At 42.8% G+C, this 18,175-nt stretch overlaps 1 protein-coding gene across 5 annotated transcripts in view; it reads left to right on the top strand.

The window, feature by feature from the left end:
• cep104 (centrosomal protein 104) overlaps positions 1-18,175 on the top strand; it is a 30,865-nt gene that overhangs the window by 9,597 nt on the left and 3,093 nt on the right. The window contains exons 8-21 of one of the 5 annotated variants that reach the window (XR_004795262.2): positions 496-651; positions 769-996; positions 2,010-2,219; positions 2,670-2,837; positions 3,830-4,003; positions 5,912-6,088; positions 9,826-10,026; positions 10,977-11,072; positions 11,287-11,374; positions 12,203-12,275; positions 12,496-12,604; positions 12,728-12,866; positions 15,425-15,586; positions 17,115-17,202. Coding sequence is in view for 3 of the 5 variants with exons in the window: in XM_035644981.2 (XP_035500874.2) it covers positions 496-651; positions 769-996; positions 2,010-2,219; positions 2,670-2,837; positions 3,830-4,003; positions 5,912-6,088; positions 9,826-10,026; positions 10,977-11,072; positions 11,287-11,374; positions 12,203-12,275; positions 12,496-12,604; positions 12,728-12,866; positions 15,425-15,492; positions 17,115-17,202 (1,975 nt within the window). In the remaining 2 variants the exon portion in view is untranslated. Of the gene's footprint in view, positions 1-495; positions 652-768; positions 997-2,009; positions 2,220-2,669; positions 2,838-3,829; positions 4,004-5,911; positions 6,089-9,825; positions 10,027-10,976; positions 11,073-11,286; positions 11,375-12,202; positions 12,276-12,495; positions 12,605-12,707; positions 12,867-15,424; positions 15,587-17,114; positions 17,203-18,175 lie in introns of those variants that run through there. The other 4 variants (XM_035644981.2, XM_035644982.2, XR_004795263.2 and 1 more) reach the window with 4 other exon arrangements.

Genomic DNA, 18,175 nt, shown 5'->3' with positions numbered 1-18,175 from the left:
GAAACTTTGTTTCAGCAATATCAGCACATTCACTCATCTCAGAAATGTATTTGCTATCTGCGATGTTATTCTTACCATAATGCCTAAAAAAAGGATAAAATATGAAATAACTGGAGTCAATTTTTAACGAAACATGTTAAGAAAAAGACCAGATCACATTAAACTGTAGTTAAGGGCAGGACCAAACAGCCTAATGAACAGTGTTCATACTGTATGTTTTTTTTTTACAATTGTGACAAAGATGATTTATGGTCCTGAATGCAGTTGATCTACAAGCAGGAGCTGTGCTCCAAGATAATTACAGGTGGTGGAAAATAACCCCTTCAGATGTCAGCAGCCCCGCTGCAAAAAAACAGTGTACATCCAATGGTTTTAGTCAGGGAAGGTGCAAATTGACATAAATTCAGTTCCGCTCCAAGTTTTACCCGTCCAAACATGCAGTGTCAGCTCATAGGGTCACCTCAGGGCTGCCTTTACCTCTACTTCCTGTTCCAGGTAGGGGAGCGTTTGGCTCGATATGACGTGGAGAAGCGATGTGCCATAGAAAAGGAAGACTATGACCTTGCCAAGAAGAAGAAGGAGCTGATGGAAGAGTACAGGAGGAGCGTCTACCAGCAGCTGGAGGTCCACAACCTGCTGGACATGACAATGGTCCGTTAAAGAAATATGGTCATATGTGGGAAGAATCTGTTGGATTGCATTTTGATGCTATACACTTAAATACTGATCTAATAATGATGTTTTCTGTCTTTTCCACTGTGTCACCAGATCATGGGGTCAACACATTCATCCCCACTCCAGGATCCTCCCCCCGCTCTGCCTTCTCCCGGTCACCGCTTAGTCCCCGCCAAGCCCCTTGAGTCCACAGACACATTCAGGAAGGACAAAAAAACAAACACGCCTCAGGATCAACAGTCTGCCACAAAAACGGTCATGCCCAAACTAAGCAGCCAACCTGACACCCCCTGCACCCCTGCTGCTGTACCCAAGTTAGATGTAAGTGTAACTTCATCCAGTGTGTTGACGATGCAACACATCACCACATCTTTGCGCTGCATGAAACGTGTCCGACACCAGAAGACACGTGTCCAATACTCACTCAGCGATGACAGACCCATTCTTTTCCGAGTGAAGGATCTACTTGTTGACAGTTGTTTCCTGTAGCTTGTTGTGCTTGATTGAACATATTGTATAGAGGATCATAATCTAACCCACTGTAGCACTTTGGGAACACATGTCCAGCCTAAAGCCAGTGTAGAGTTGGAACGCAGAGCACACAGGGAGACGGTGACCACACCAGTGGGGGGGCTTTTATGCTTAACTCACCACCTACTGAGACCGGCCCTACTCCAGGTTTAGGTTTCACTATTTAATTAAAACCGTGCAACAGTTGGCTGACTCCAGCGGCTGCCAACCAGGCTTCAAGGCAGGGCTTTGAGACCCCTCTACGAGGCAACAGGGAGGGTGCCAGTTGGCCAAGGGGGCAAAAGAGACAGTGCTGGCTGGATGGAGCTGGGCTTTGCGCTGAGGGGGATTCACCATTGCATGATCGGCCTATTCACTGATCACATGCTAGTGAGAGTCGGTGAAAAGAACAGGGATAAAGGTGATACGTTTTTCAAGAGGGTGGACATACTTAACACGCTTGAAAGTGCACATCAGGTTTCTCTGAGGCCTTGAACTGACGTGTCTCCAAAAAGTTTTGTTGTTGTGTGTGCGCTGAGAAATAGAAGCGCAGTACCTGCCAATAAACATTACATTACATTTTTTAATACATTAAGCAGATGCTTTTGTCCACAGCGAGTACAAAAACATTTATCAAATAGGTAAAAACAGCTTGAAGTGCTCCTTTTAGAATTTTTAAATAATATGGGGCCCAGAACAGAGCCCTGAGGGACCCCAGTAGTGAGGTTGCAGGGTTCAGACACAGATCCTCTCCAAGTAACCCTAGGAAAGAAAAGAAATGGAAACATTTCAAAATGGCCACTGGTGTTGTCTCCTTATGACAGTTTACCAGTATGCCTTATGATGAGAGGCCTCTGCCAGCCCTTCAGAAGAGAGACCAGCCAATGGAGGCCACCCGGAGCCCTGCAGAGCAGCAACCCGCCGAAGCTCACAGGAGTCCACCAGGCCCCGAGATGAGCGGAGAGCCTGAGCCCCTCACAGAGAGAGCCCAGAGAGAGGCTGGCCTTGCCGTAGATGTTTATGGAGAAAGCCTGGTAAGAAAAAGAAAGTGGGGAATAAACCTTGGCTAGCTACGCTAACTAAGGTTTTCCTTCAAGATATAATACTTTTCTGTCTCTTTGTAAAAATACCCATTTGCTGTGCACTGTGTTATTTAATGTGTAGCCTTCTTTTGGTTTTATCTGAGGTTCTTTGCTGAGAGCAAAGGATAAACAATCAAAGGATAAAATGTTCAGTAGAGCTGAGGGGACCTACAGAGTCGGATGATAATAGAGAGTTTGCCCCTATGAGCAGCATTTTCAAACTGCACATGGTCATTTGTTTTGCTGATTATATTGAAAATATTGATCCTTAGTATCAGCAGATACATGGGCTTGTAGTATATGACCTATGAATCTGCAAATAAGCGGTACATGACTCTGCTTATATGCAGATAAAGATATGTGTTATATATTTTACTGCATTGCGTTCTTACTTTGTTCCAGGTGGCTGGGGCATATTCCAAATCCTGGTCCCACAGAGAGGATGCTCTGCTGGCTGTGCACAAGAGGCTTCTGGAGGCATCTCCCACCGCCCCCAAGGAGGAGCTGAGAAACATGTTAAGAGCTGCAGTCTTCCTGGTTAAGAAGGCCCTCCAGGATAAAGTATCATCGGTGAGCCAAAGAAAATTGTCTTGTGGCAAAAGCTGAGAATGCTCCGGTTAATTGAACAGAAAAAAGAAGCAGCCCCATTTAAAAGAGTTGTGGATATGTTTAGTTTGCTACTGTCAAAGTTTTCCATAAATCATGTTCTCAGGGCTCCCCTCACAAACAGAACTGACGTTCATGTTGTTAAAACATGAGCACACAATCGCACATGCAAACACTTCACAGTGTTTCCCCTGTGCCACATGCAGCCCCAGTTCCCTTGCGGAGCCGGCTTCCTTAAACAAACAATTTCGACAAGGATGTCCTTGTAACCCCCCTGGACATCGCCTACGGCTTGTATGAAACGGTTATTGCCGCAATAATTTTCGTGATTTATTTTCTCAGCCACACTGACAAACAGAATGCTCCATTAAGATGTTAACCGGTTTTTAATTTGCCGCTCAACAAAAGTGCTTCAGTTCGAGTTTCACGTTTAAAGCACTCTTCTCTGGCAACTCAGTGGTCCACGCTGCGGATCATAAACTGCTGTTCCTGAACTTTTCATGCTAGCCCCGTTAATACGTTTTTCGGGGGCCCATGTGAGAATACAGCAGGAAAAACCTGTTCCAGAAATGTTCCTGTTCTTAATATGTGAACGGCAAACTCCGGAAAGTTGCTGGACCCAATTTTCTGCACATTTTCTGGGGTTCATGTCTGAAAGCTGCTGCATACTTTCGTCCTGGTTTTGACCTTGATATGATAATGCACTAGTTATTCAATTTACTTCTAAGAAACCTTTGGTTTCCACTGTCACGTGTGTACAGTATGTCTGGTTGGCTAGTAAGCAAGTACAAAAAAAACAAAAAACTCCGGACTCCATTGTCAACTTCTGACTGCCACTCTCCGTCTGCATACTCGAACCAACTCAAACTAAACATTGGCAGGTCCAGCCTCTCTGCTAATTGACATCACCCTGGTGCTAGCGGTTTCCTAAGAATTTCCATTGGTTCCCTCCTCAGGTTTTCCAGGCCTCCTTGACGCTGCTGCGGCTAATGCTGAGCCAGCTGATCCCAGATCTGGGCTTGGGCCGCCCTGAGGCGATCCACTGCTTCGAGCAGACCTGGCCCAACCTGCTTGCCAGGACTGGAGACTCGGCCGGCCGCCCTCGGGCCACGGTCACTGCCTTCATACAGGTATTGTAAACCGTGGGCTGACTTGTTTATTTGGCACCAGTATTTGCATCTTGCCAAGTTTCCATCCATCCACCATCTCCTCTACTATAGAGCTCTGTAAAAGCTGTTGTCTGACAGTCTTGAAAAATCCGCACTTTCTTTCTTTCTTCGGCTTGATGGCATGTAAAATACATAATACAGAAGAAGCCTCTGATAATCTTAATTTCTTTATGGTTATTACATCTCTAATTTGAAGTGCTGGTGGTTTCTTCATATAACATTTATACTCATACCAGGGTGGGACACCTGTCATCTTGTACCAAATAAAAAAACACCTTTGAGAAACCTCCCTATACCATGAGGCAGGCCTATACAAGGGAGGAAGAATTACCAAGATGTCATCACAGCAAAGCCAAACACATAGAAAATTTTACGAAGAAGACAGCAATGCACCGATAAAACAAAGAATGTGATCGTAAACGACACATGAACACATACAATACAGTATTTAAAATAATAAAAAGGTAAGTCTGACGTTTCCTTTATGTACCTACATCAGAAGATTTCCTCAGAATAATAATATTACCCTTACAGAGTACTACTACTACTACTACTACTACTACTACTACTACTACTAGTACTAGTACTAATGCACAAAAACCAGCCTTCAAAACCAGCCTTCAATACCAGCTCACTGCTGTTTCAGAATAAAAAAAGAAAAGAAGATATCATTGTTATTACAGTATTTCAGCATTTTAGCTACCCATAAAGAACACCATTTCCCATAAGCCCCAAGACTGACATGGGTTAAAAGTCACCAGCTTGACAGACGTGCAAATAAAGGAAAAAGATGATTTTTGGGTTAAAGGATAAACACTGGAAAAGAATTGACCGAATTACTTTAAACAATTAGACAACCCCTGTGTTGCAAATTTGAGCAAACTTACGCGAAGCGGTTATGTACGAGATTGTCATCGGCTATATGCATATTCACACAGAACTGGTTTGCAGAGACGTTACATGCAAATACAAAAGCAAATTGCGTCATGTTTACATTTTGGCACTAATTGCATAACTAATTAAACAGTGTGTGCTTTTTTATGTGTTTGACAAGTGTTTGAAAGTTATTGAATGTATTTCTTTTTTAAAGTAACTTGACTTTTTCTTTGGCCTATGGTGTTTTTCCTAACTTAAAATGGATTACATTGGCCTCACTGCCTGCATTGTGCTATACTGTACATTCTTCTACATGATGTGCCCAAGAATCCAAACAAGCCCCAATGTTGTTTGCCCTTTTTTACCATTTGTACACTTTACTTTGTGTGTGTGTGTGTGTGTGTGTGTGTGTGTGTGTGTGTTTGGGGGGGGGGGGGGGGGCGGCGGCGTGGGGTGGGTGATGACGTACAGTATGTATTGTAAGTGAAGTAAATGTCCGACTCTGTAAACATGTTTAAAGGTTGATTGAGTCACATTTCGGTCACCACCGTGCCGGCTGTTACCGAGAGTCTGGATCCTCTGAAATCATCGCTCGGCCTTTAGGAACCTGTTCAGACCTCGATTAGAGCAACGACTGAAGGCATCTGTGTATTTTAAAGTATAAATGATATGTTGTGTGAGTGTGTGTGTGTGTGTGTAACTGTGTGGTAGAGCCCGAATGATACTGAAGTTTTTTGGACTAGGGCCGATACCGATATTGCAGTAGGAGTAGAAAAATTCCAATTTCGATATATCCGCCATTATTCTTAACATTGTAGATCAGGGTGTTGATTGTTGGTCTGTTTGTGGTGGAGAAAATAGGTTTTGCTCTGTGTTTTATTGATTATTTTCATCTGCCCATGGGCATCAAACTCGGTATTAAATTCTTTAAACAGATAAGGTTTGGCGATTTTTTTTAAGTCAGTCACCTCTCCCTCGTGTTCCCCCTTTTAGGAAATTGCCGTTTTAAAGGACGTTCGGGCCCTGCAGGTCGTCCCCGCCGAGCTTGTGCAGCCCCTCAAATCCAACTTCCCCTCTCGCCTGGCTCAGAGTCGCACCGAGCTGCTGGAGAAACTTCTCACTGAACTGGGCACAGAGAACTCTGGCTTCACCCTGGACAACGTCATGACGGTAACAGCTCAAAAAAAACATTAATCAACTTTATATTCATGGAACCATTCTTTTTTGCCGGTGATGTTGTTCATTTGAGTTATGTAAGTATTTGATATTCAAAGGCAAATAGCTGTGGTCACAATTATCTTTTTACGTATGTTAGCGCAAGTCCATTATCAGTCTTTTTCTTCAGACACTTCTATTGCTTTTAGTTTGAGATGGTAAGATAGTTTTTCCATAACCTAAAAAAACAACAACAACACCAGCGGCCCTCTGCTTTCATTCTCTGAGACTTCCACATCGTCTTTCATTGTCTTTTCTGTCATATCAGAAATATAGACACTGAACATTTTAGGGCATATAGGGAATTTTCAGGCTGTAAAATCTCAAAAATGAATTTAGCAGCCACTGCAGGTACTGATGGTCACAATTTAACAGGTTGTCTTCCAAGGCTCTGAAACACTACAGTTGTCTTATGGCAGCCTGTCCACTCCTCAGTCATACTCTTTCCCATCTGGAAATAACAAATCCAAAGTACCCTCTGCAACGTGATAGCACACGTAGGGCATTAGATACATACAGTACAACGCCTGTATTATCTCACTTCAGAAGCAGACATCCGTCAGGCTGATTTTCCAGTACATTTGGCTGAAGGAGAGCAGTCCGTCCCTGACATACAGTGACCGCTCAGCTAAGGCACTTGTCCGCTGAGTCAATGTTGTCACCATTGGCATCCATAGTGTCCCCTGGCCTCCTCTGGTTCCCAGCAGTGATCTAATATTTACATGCAAACTATACAACTGTTGACCTCGCTGGGCAGGACAACAAGCGGCCCCCTCCACCCACTACAAACCCCGCCCTCCACCCATCCCCCTCCACTGAGCCCTCATCTCCGTTCTGCATGGTTTTTCTCAGTGAGAGCAAATTGTTAGGTTTATCCTCTTGAGTTTCTCCACCTTCTGAGGCCAAAGCAACACAGGTGGCACCGGGAGTCCTGTTTGTGCTCGCTCGCACTGCGCCTGTCCCCCCCCACCTTTTGTGCTGCTGCCTCCCATGTTTGCTTGGGAAACATAGAGTCTAGATGGAGATGTGACAGGGGCACTGTGCTAAAAGGTCATAGCTTGCCGTCTCCCCCGTCCCGACTGTCACGTGAAACAATTTGATGAGAAACATGCAAGAAGAACTTTTGAAATAAGTTGTGAAATACATTTTTACTAGGAACAGCTGTAAACCTTCTTATTCATATATTTATCAGCCAAATCAGCCAATCATGTGGCAGCAGTACAATACACAAAAATCATATAAAAAAAGGTCAGCATGGGGAAACAATGTGTTCTCAAGCAGCTCGATTGTTGATACCAGACAAACTGGTTTACAGTATCTTTGAAACTGATGATTTCCTGGGATTTTAATGCACAATGGTCTGCGGAATTTTACTCAGAATGGTGCCATAACAAAAGAAAACATGCAGTGAGCAGCAGTTTTGTGGATGGAAACGCCATGTTGATATGAGAAAGATCAGAAGAGAGTGGCCAGACTGGTTGGAGCTGACAGTGAGTAACTCAGATAACCACTCTTCCAGAATTTCCCAGTTTGGATTCAATAAAGTTCATCTGTCTATCTTTATGACTGTGGTGAGGCGGACCGGCTAAAACCGTAGAGGACCATGCAGGTTCCTATCCTGTCAACCAAAAAGAAAAGAAGAAATCTGAGGCTAAACTGGACACGGGCTCACCAAAACTGACAGAGTTCGGTCTGATGGGCCTGGAGTTCTGCTGAGGCTGCAGATGCAACGGTCAGAAATTTCCATTGACAGCAAAAAATCCGTGGACCCGACCTGCTTTGTGTCAACAGCCCTGATCGTTAGTTGTGGTGCAATCGTGTGGTGAAGGTTTTCCTCGCACACTGGACCCCTTAATACTAACCAGTCAAAGGTAAGTGAAGCCCATGACACGGGGACTTCGGCCGCTAGAGCGAGAAAAGTCAAGGATCCAAAACATTTTTACAACCTTGGGGATATTTGTCCGTAGTGTGATGGCCGATAAAAAGCATTACGAAGTGCCTGGAGTTACCCGAGTCATATTACCTCTATTAAAGTGGTCGGCAAGCTAGAACCAAATCTGATCAGCACAGTGGTTTGCCAGGTATCAAAGATTAAGGGAGAGTGTGTTGTGGCCAGGCAACCTTCAGTAGGACAGTTGAAACTGTGTGTGCAGAGTAGAGTAGAGAGAGAAATAGGTTCCTCTCAGGCAGAACATGTACAGAAGGCGTCAGTGTGTGCCACTGAAGGTGAAGGCGGGGTGGGGGTGGTGCCGTCACATCACATCAAAGAATTCCTTCAAACATGGAGGTAAATGTGTTTTGTTTATATTATTTGTCATCACTCATTCATTCATCTGGTGGTCAAACACAAAGAAGTTATCTTTTAATTGATTTAATAAACTCAAAAAAAACTTAAATCACAGCTAAACTCTCTACCAGTACAAGTTTTAACCCTTCCTGCTTCCTGCTCTTTGGATGCGACCGGCCCTTTCGACAGCTCTATAGTCTTAGCCCTACAGTGGTGCAGTGAGTTACCTGGGTGATCTGCTCAGAGGCGGGAGCCAGAGTGAAAAAAAAAGAAGAAGAAAAAAAGGGCAGATTGAATTTCTCGTAATTAAAACGAGAAGTGCTCAGCAAACAATGGAGAATAATAGGAAACTGTCTCTGCGACGGTTAAATGAGGGATGGGCGGCCTATGTACACGGTCGACCTCTGGATGTCAATGCCCTCCACGGGCGGGATTGCCATTGTGTTGTGACAGTCTGCACAGAGATTATGTTGGATAAAGGGCTCTTTTTCACGTCACTACATGCATTTCCCCTTGAAGGACTTCCTCAACCACATTGCTGTTGTGCATGTGAAGTTAGACTGCAGATATGGCAAATATTGCTTCATTGAACTTTGACTTGTGGATGTGTTTTTTAAAAAGCATGCCCTGAAAATGTTCTTCGGCACTGCCCTGTGTCCCCAGCATACTGTAGTTTAATTATATGGCAGCCGTGTAAGGCAATTTAAACAATACAAGGCAAAGAATCGCATGAGTGCAACATCTGTAAACACAATAAAGATGAAAATCTCAGATGAATCAACAGATAGAAAAAGCCTCATTGCAGTAATAGTGGTCTGACAAGTTGTCCCGATCAGAAGAAGTAGTCAAATCAAAGTAATCAAAGGCAAAGGTAGAGTTCACAGTGGAGAGTGGAATTATGGAAGAGGTTTTTCTGTTGTTAATCTTTGGATGTCTCTGTTTCACAGGTCAGACCATAGACTATATTAATAAAAATTAACTGTCTGTAGAGCACTTGTCCGCCGAGTCGATGTTGTCACCACCATCCACAGTGTCCATTGCCCTCCTCCGGTTCCCAGCAGGGATCTAATATTTACGTGCAAACCACCCAACTGTTGTGAAGCCTATACCGAAGTGCCCTAAAACCTGTATTCTGTGGAATGACCAGTAGAGGGAGACTCCACTGGTTCAATTAGCAAATGACCCTGCTTTATATGTTTAAAACTTTATAAATGATGCCATTCAGAGTAGTAAAAAAAGACGATAGGGCACCGTATGCAAAATTATAAACCTGAGGCTTCAAAACGGCAGTTCACAAACCAATGGGTGCCGTTACGGTGGGTTGCCACTTGGGTCAGAAGGTGAAATTGCATTGATCCTGGCTCAATGTTCACATGTTCATAGAAAACACGCTCTCCTCCTTTAGTTCTGTACAGCGGCGTTGGAGCACAGTGCATCGACGGTCCGAGAGCCGGCCGTGCGCATCATACTATCCATGTACCGGCAGCACAGAGCTGCTGCCCTCAGCTACCTTCCACCCAACGACGCCGCTGCACGGAAGAACTTCCTCTACAAAACCCTCTTTGACGGCTTCGCTAAGATTGATGGAAAGCTGGTAGGGACTCAGGTGTGAAGTGTTTCCCCCCTCCCCCTCTACTACAAATGAATCTGACACGCTTAAAGATTAAAAATAACTAAAACCCCTTATTTCTATCTAATTTCTGACCTGCATATCATTGTCTATGTTCGATGTTTTAAAGTTATGCGCGTCAAACTGCCGGGGGCCGAGGTTGTGTTTACACAGTTAATGTTATTCAAACCGTTTGTAGTCAAGGGGGGAGCAGCTGGTAGGTGGACAGAGAGACCGTTGGACATGGCAGATGGGAGCACTCTGTTGCTGAAAAGAGTTCAGCTTTTAGGAGGAGAGCACATGACATCATGTCCTTCTTTTTTTTCTTTTTCTAAACTGACTGTAACAAGTAAGAAGAGGCGGGGTTTCATGTTGCACAGACTGCTAATTCTCTCCGCTGCCTCCCTTTGCCAAAGCCAGCACAGGCAGTCTTTTTACTCATAAGGTTGAACTAATTACCCAAGCAGGATGCACTTACTACATGTTATTAAAGATGCAGTTGCATTTCTTTCAAAACCATCATGCCATCATCAAATGTATATCAAAAGCAGAAAATGTCTAGCATCTGTTGTTGTGCACTGTTAGTGTAATCGCAATGCAACCAGTAATCAAGAGAGCTTGTGGTCCAAAGCTGGCATGGTGCAATATTGTTTTACCGTTGTGACTGAGCCAAATCTAATAATGCCAACAAAAAAACTTGTTGGCATTATTAGAGAGACGTAATGACCGCGCTTGCCAAGTAGCACTCATCTGCGAAAGTTGTTGCCAACAGAACAACACCACACTGCTGCCGCTCCAAGAGTCTGCAGAGTGTGAAGACGTGCAGCTTTAAAATAATGAAATAATCAAATGAACACTTGTGTGTTGTGCGATGAAGTGAGAAGTTTGAGAGTAATAGTGAAACGACTCTGACTAAGCGGCTGATGGCATGTCACTTTTCACTTTAGACTTTGAATACGGGAGGTGGTCAGCAGGAGGGGCAAAAGGAGAAGGAGGAGATCCACTCTCTTCAGGAGCAGCTGGCTGCCTTGAAAGAGATCACAGTAGGTGGAGTCGTCATCAGACTGCAATTACATCACCTCACGTAACGGCTACCAATTTGGATTTATGACTCCGCACGGACTTGAGTCCTGGGAGTTTCACCATCCATCAAAACTGTCTGAAATGTCTGAAGTCACTGTTAAAAATGCTTTTTTGTCGAGGTTTCCTGGTGTGATAGCATCACTTAGTTCTTATAACGTCTTTCTGCATGTGAAGGAGAGAGGCGATGAGAGCAGCAAAGGACAAGTGGCCAAGAGCGACGCCCCTAAAGTCGAGAAAGAAGCCCGAAAAGCTCTCACAGCAAGTATGTGTTGAATCGTTTAAAACAAGTAGAAAGAAGTACTATAACCTTTAAGTACAGTGAAACATACTCATACAGTAGCATGTACACCACTCTGATCTGGATTGTGTTAAAGCACAGAGGGATATTGCTTCATGGTGCAGATTTTTTATTTTGATACATGCAATTATGAGCACAAATGCCTTCAAATGTGGCCTGTTCTTATGAAGGATCCACACTGTTGCAGGCTCTTGTCACAATTTTGCAAGTGAAATTTTAATGGGAACTTTAATGGGAAAGGCCATGGTAGCTAGTCACTTTGTCCAGTTTTTTTTGTTTCATCAATGCAACATTTTTTTCCAAAAAGAGACAGGAAGCCTGCAGCATCTGCTTCAGTTGCCAGTTGCCATAGGACTTTACTTGTTGCGTGTCTATTAGCATGTCAATAACAGAAACAACACACCTCCCTTTGAAGGCAATTTGATAATATCTAAAGCATGGCAATGAGGCAACCACCCCTTACTACCTTGAGCCTACTGTATATAAACAGAGGGCAGGTTCACCACAATCATTGACTATACAACAGCAAACATAACAGTAGAAACAGTTTGCTGATTTCAACTGTAATTGACAATTTGATCAAATCCAACTACAGAGTTTTGATTTGTATCTACTTTAGTAAACATGATTTATTAATACCTTTGCTTGTATCTTTCAAAGCTTGACCGATTACAAATAAGGGCTTCAGTCTTATCCATGTTTAAATCATTTCTTAGTTCTGAATAATGTCTGGCTCTCCCTCGTCGGTACTTGAAATGGTGGCAATACTGTTTTGTTTTTTTTAATTTCCAGGTGCCACAAAAGTGGCCCAGAACAAGATAACAGACAAAGTAGACGTCCACCAATCTGTCAACCATCTGGACAAGTAAGAAACTCATCAAACCAAGATGTGATGTGAAAAATATGTAATTCTTACATTAGCCTAGTCTTAGTTTTTTGTGTAGTTTTCACACTGTCTATTCTCTTTCCAATGTTAATTTTATTTACCGTATTATATATTGTCATGTCATTGTTTTTCCTGTGCTAAAGCCAATGCTTTGATAAGATCTGATCTAATCTGACAGCATTCATACTCTCTGTTTCAGCTTGTGCGTATTCTGCGGTAAAAAGGACGAGTCATTTACAGAAGATGGATTAGACCTTCATTACTGGAAACACTGTCCGATGCTGCGATGCTGCGATGAATGTAGACAGGTAGACTGTTGCATTTGCTGAATGTTTATTACTTTTTTGTAGACATCTGTCTGGCTGTTTAGCCACCACCTGAATAATACAGCGTGAAGACTCTTGTTTTCAGCTCTGCTGTGTGTTTCACAGGTCGTGGAGATAGCCAGCCTCACAGAGCACCTCCTGGGAGAGTGTGAAAGCCATTCCAAGTTCGGCCAGTGTCCGCGCTGCTCAGAGGCAGTGGCCACTGAAGACCTGACTCGCCATGTCCAGGGTCCCTCCTGCAACCGTGAGTCCTGTCTCACTCCCATTGATGAATATTTGAGTAGTTTTTTCTCCTTCTTACATTGTCTTTTGAAGGGCACACATTTTCACAAAAGTTCCTGTACTGTTGCACCTTCTGGGGCAAAGGGCAGCAGTCCTGTTTTTTTCATCATCGTTACACAGCACATTGGCTACATCCACATTACTACGTTTTGGTTTTAAAATGCATCACTGCTGCTACATTTACGCCTGCACTCCAAACTACGGCGGAGTTTCCGAGCACGTGAAAATGAGAAGGTTTATAACACAGCTCGTCCCTGTTTCATTTTGAAAACTCCGGGGCTGCATTGTAGTGTGGACAGGCAAAGACAGAGAAGTTTGGAAACGCAATCGCTCCATGACTCAAGTCATGACTCAACTACCAGCTGTGAAGTTGATACGTTTTAAATACTTACTTTAAGTACTAGTTACACCTCTTCATCAGAGAAGAAATCCCTGCTCTTACTTTTCAGCACTGATGTTTGTTGTTCATAGTACATCTGCTTCCTGTTTACAGTACTACGGTACACACATGCCCAGTGTACGTGAATGGTCACATGATATCAGTTTTCTTGTGTGTTGGTATGGACGGGGATTAAATCTGATACGCTCAAACGCTTTTAAAATGTAGTTTTAGAATTAAAACGTAGAGGCATTGATGTAGCCATTGTTCCCCAAATTCAAGGGACATAAATTCATTGAACAATGCAACATGAATGAATATAAAGTCACCATGTTTTACTGAGGTCATTTGACTGACTTGATTTTTCAGAAAGATGCCACTGTTGTTCCAATTCCAATGTTTTTGTCCGTCAGTATTCTGGTCCTGCTGTATTGTCCTAAACGTCACAATGTAACTTGAAAGTTTTACCCTGCTACAACAGCCTGTCAAACTTGCTGGATTGGAAACTGAAGTTAGCTCAGTTGCTAAATATTGTTTACTCAAGGGAGATCTTTAAAGCATCAACTCCTCAGGTCTGACTGCAAACCCCTCTTTGCCCCTCTCGCGGAGCCGTTTATTCTCTGTGCAGAGTCGTATAAGTTGCACAGCACAGATAATATAATGGCTTCCTCCATTTCTGACACACTGACTCTTCATTCCTTAAAAGTTCACCAACACTGTCAAAATTGTGCTCAGTTCATCAACTGCATGTTCAACAAAAATTGATCAAATAAAGCTGCCGTAATAATTTGCCCTATTTTCCACCTCACTGATGTCAGTACCAGCCCAAAAAGATCAATAATACTTACATGGTGTCTGGGTTCTAGCTGTGTACTGTACTTTATATTGTCCATTTGATGAATATGGAGACTAATTGAGAGTTTTCTTATTTTCTCCTCTTCACCAAAGCTTTCCTTCCTTCTGTCATAGCGCACACAAGAAAATTAATTTCCCAGTGTGCCCTGGTTGAAATTTGAAGTACGACAATAGCAAAACACAATGCAAATAAGAAAGACAGTGTCATGAGAAGTGAACATATACTGCGTTCATATAAAGTTGGCATGTCGATAAAAAGACCTAACTCTTGAATTCAAATTAGGTAAGAAAACAGATTATATAAAAGCCCATATAAATACAAAAATATCCTAAAAGAAACCCTGTTAAATGAAAACAGTAATATATAATTATAGAGAAGAGACATTGTTAAGTGTGGACCATCTTGTAAAGGTGTGTTTTACGGAGGCACTTTAAAGTTTACAGTTTCGTCTTCTGAGGCTTGGCTCAGGTCAAGTGTCCCGGTTAGACCAACTGTCCATGTGACAGTTAGTCAGCATGAAATATACCATCACCCTGAAAGTGAAGCAGCTAAATGGAATTTAGACATAATTTATTATTTTATCATTCACACCTGGATGCATAAGTCATTCAACAATAAGATTCCATGATTCATGGTTTTTAATATCTCCAGTAGTTGTTTTATTATGTAAATGTAAATACCCTTTAAAATGTATATAATACAGTCAAACATTTTTTTGGGCTGCAATGAACGCCCTTTACAAATCATGAAAAACATGCCCAGAAAATATACTCTATGTTCACAGAGCCTTTTACAAAGTAATTTTCCATAGTGTTGGTTTCAGCAAACTTTTGGTAAACTACCAAGCCCTGTTACCACATATTTACTTCCTGAAAGCTGAGGTCAGCTTTTCTTAGAGCACCTGCTGTTTGTTTTATTCCAGATGAAAGCCCAAAATATATACTATATATACAAAATAAATCCAGATAGTGCAATCTGTACACTACATCTCTATCATCAGCCATATGTGTCCATCAATAATTGACACCAGTGAGCCTTTTGTATTTACATAAACTGCAAGTCTCTCATTATTCCAAGTTATATTATTGGTATACAGACAGGAGGGATTTTAAGTTGTAAGTTGAGATAGATAGTTTACCATGTTCCCATTCCTCCAAGGTATATTTAAAGCTGTTCTCCTTCAGTGGTGTAATTTCATAATTTTCTGTTCATTGTGTTTAGGGGACCTTTCCTGTAATTGTATAACAGGCGGCTTAAAGGTGTCGTGTGTCTGTTTCTGTTTCAGCCCTCATCTCCGGTAAAGGCTCCAACCACTGTCCTTTGTGTCACAACAACTTCATGCCCGGAGAGGAGGTAAGGGTCAACATACGTGCAGGAGATCCAGCTGTACCAGTTGGGTCACCCTCATCTCTAATGACTGAAATTCCTTTTGAAACTAAGGCTGGATGTAAGTTAGTTAGGCTTACCTAACCGTAACCCTAAACTGATATATTGTCTGTGGTTTTAAGCAGAACTTCCTTAGACTTGTGTGAAACCGTGTAGTTGCGTTCCCAGATAAATAAATAGTCAATGTCTTGAGAAAGAGAAGCAGGATCTGGTGACACACAGCTCGAAGCGTTAGCACAGACTGTATCCCCGAACTTCCCTAAGTGTGCTTTACCATTTTTATCGCTTTTATATCAACACAGAAACTAGAAAGCCTCTACTATTGGGGCTTGGGGAGAAAACAGGTGTTGAGGTAAAACACCACCATTGTTGGCCTTTTAAAGACTTCAAAAGAGGGAGAAGCCTTTGTTCATAATGGGTTTCATTTGTCTCAAGATGAAGTCGATGCCATCGCGTTCCTCACATTCCTCTTAGTTTAAAAAGAAGTAAGGACAAATGTTCTGATTCAAAGCTAGGAAAAACTGTTTCACTGTGTTTTGAGCAGTAGTGACAGTTTTCCTCAGACCTGTAAAAGGAAAAGGTTGCAGTTTAAGATTTGTTGCAGTTGGTCATCAAACGGGTTACTTCAAAATATGAGCTTTCACTTACTGTAATCCCATGTTTTACATTACATGTACAGAATATACAATCAATCCACGGGGAGAGTAGTTCCTAGAGTAGACTATCTATCCTATCTCACATACTTGCTCGAATTTCAGCACTCCTGAAGCTAATCACCCATCACTAAACCTTAGTGTCTGTCCACTTTTGTGTGGTGGAGAAATCTGAAAATGGATGTGCACGAGATTCTCTGCCCCACTGAAAGATGTGACTGCAGTGCCGCCTTTCATTCGTCTCTTCTCTTCTGTCCCTGTTGTTGTGGAGTCTAATGAAGACATCGAACAACCAATCGGTGATGTCTAGCAGGCGCTTTCCTTTCAGGCATGCGATGCAAAAAAGACCTGCGGCGGCATCCGAGATTAGGCTGCGGTCAGATGTGCATCATATTCAAAGTCTAGAGCCACACAGTCAGACATTTTGACTCACAGCAGTAAAAGCACGCTGGAAGCAGTAAATCCATCTGTGATGCAGCGTCAACTAATGATACTAATCATGCACATGTTGTTCCTCACATGACCTAATGTTTCTTGTGAGAATCCTTTCATCCCACCCTGTTACTGTGTTCGTCATGAGTGTGCGACCAATCATAGAAAACATTTTTTTGTGATTTTGCCTTTCAGCCTTTCACTGCTTATGTGTAGATGAGAGATGAAGAGATTATATCAAGATATATACTTTGTTAGTGGTAGCTCGTCTGCAGTCTGTCGCCTCACACATCCGTAAAGTTGTAGTGAAGAAGAAACCGACAGAAATGTCACACTCCTGCTGCCATAGCTCTGAGCGTAGACCCGATGAAAGGCTGCAGTGTTGGTGGGAGGGAGGGCAGCCATTCGGGCATTGACTGGGCCTATAGTCACCCGTGGTTGTCCCAGTCGAAGGGGCACCAGCGAGAGGAGTGGACTCACTGAGCTACTTTGTCCCTGTTCCAGGCCTGGAAGGCTCACCTCATGGGCAGGGAGGGCTGTAAACAAAACTCACGCCGGACTGCGGTGTCCCAGAGAACCCAGCCAGCACAAGGTAAAGCATTCATACACTCCCTGCTTACACCTACCTCCCCAGCGCTGAGCGCGAGAGCTATAGAAAGTCCCTATGCCTGTTGCTTAGATTTTAGGTTGCTGCTTTTCCACTCTGGTTTCCTGCATCAGAGCGCAGAAGGAGGCATGTAATAATAGTGCCAGATATAATTTGGAGGCGAATGTAGTGGGTGTTGTGTATCCACTTTTAGTGATGTTTCACAGGCGCGTTAACACGTCACATTACCATAACATTGCTTTTTCTAAGCAGGGTTTTATTGAGCCAGATGGTGGCCATTTTGGTAAAGGACGTGACACGACTGTAATAACCATTTTGATGCCAGAGTGACTGTGGTTTTTGTTCAATATAATCACACTTGGAGACCAATGCTGAAAGTGAATTATTCTAAGGTTTTCATAATATGACACTTTTTACTGTTTTTTATCAACAGCTGTTCAGTGTATCCACATGATGCAACGGCCTCTACATAGTTTGTCCGCACTGTAAACAGATACACCAGTTAGTTACTCTCATTCTGCACAAAGGTAATTTTTATTCAAGTGGAAGTGTAGAATTTGTATTATTAAAACTTACCTGCTGTTACCACCAGTGACTACAGGACTGAAAACAAGACTGAAATCCTTGTCTAAATCTGGGCTGCTTTGGGTCAGGAGATAGAGCGGGTTGTCCTCTATTCAGAAGGTCGATTGATCGTTCCCCGGCTCCTCCAGTCCACATGCAGACGTGTCCTTGGGCTATACACTTAGCCCTAAAGAATTGCCCCTGAAGGCAGTGCATGAACGATGTGTGATAGAAAAAGCGCTGTATATAGAAGTACTGAGCGAATGTGTGTGATTAGGTGAATTTGACTTGTTCTGTCAGGCCCTTGTTCTCGATAAAACTACAAAAGCGCCAAATTAATACAGTCCAGTCACCATTTAAGGATTATAACTGTAAGCAAGAGTGAAAAAAAAAG

The sequence above is a fragment of the Scophthalmus maximus genome, chromosome 3 (assembly GCF_022379125.1).
Source record: "Scophthalmus maximus strain ysfricsl-2021 chromosome 3, ASM2237912v1, whole genome shotgun sequence".
In the NCBI taxonomy this organism is placed as follows: domain Eukaryota; kingdom Metazoa; phylum Chordata; class Actinopteri; order Pleuronectiformes; family Scophthalmidae; genus Scophthalmus; species Scophthalmus maximus.
Note: the sequence above shows the minus strand (reverse complement) of the source record. Positions and strands in the feature narration are given on the sequence as shown.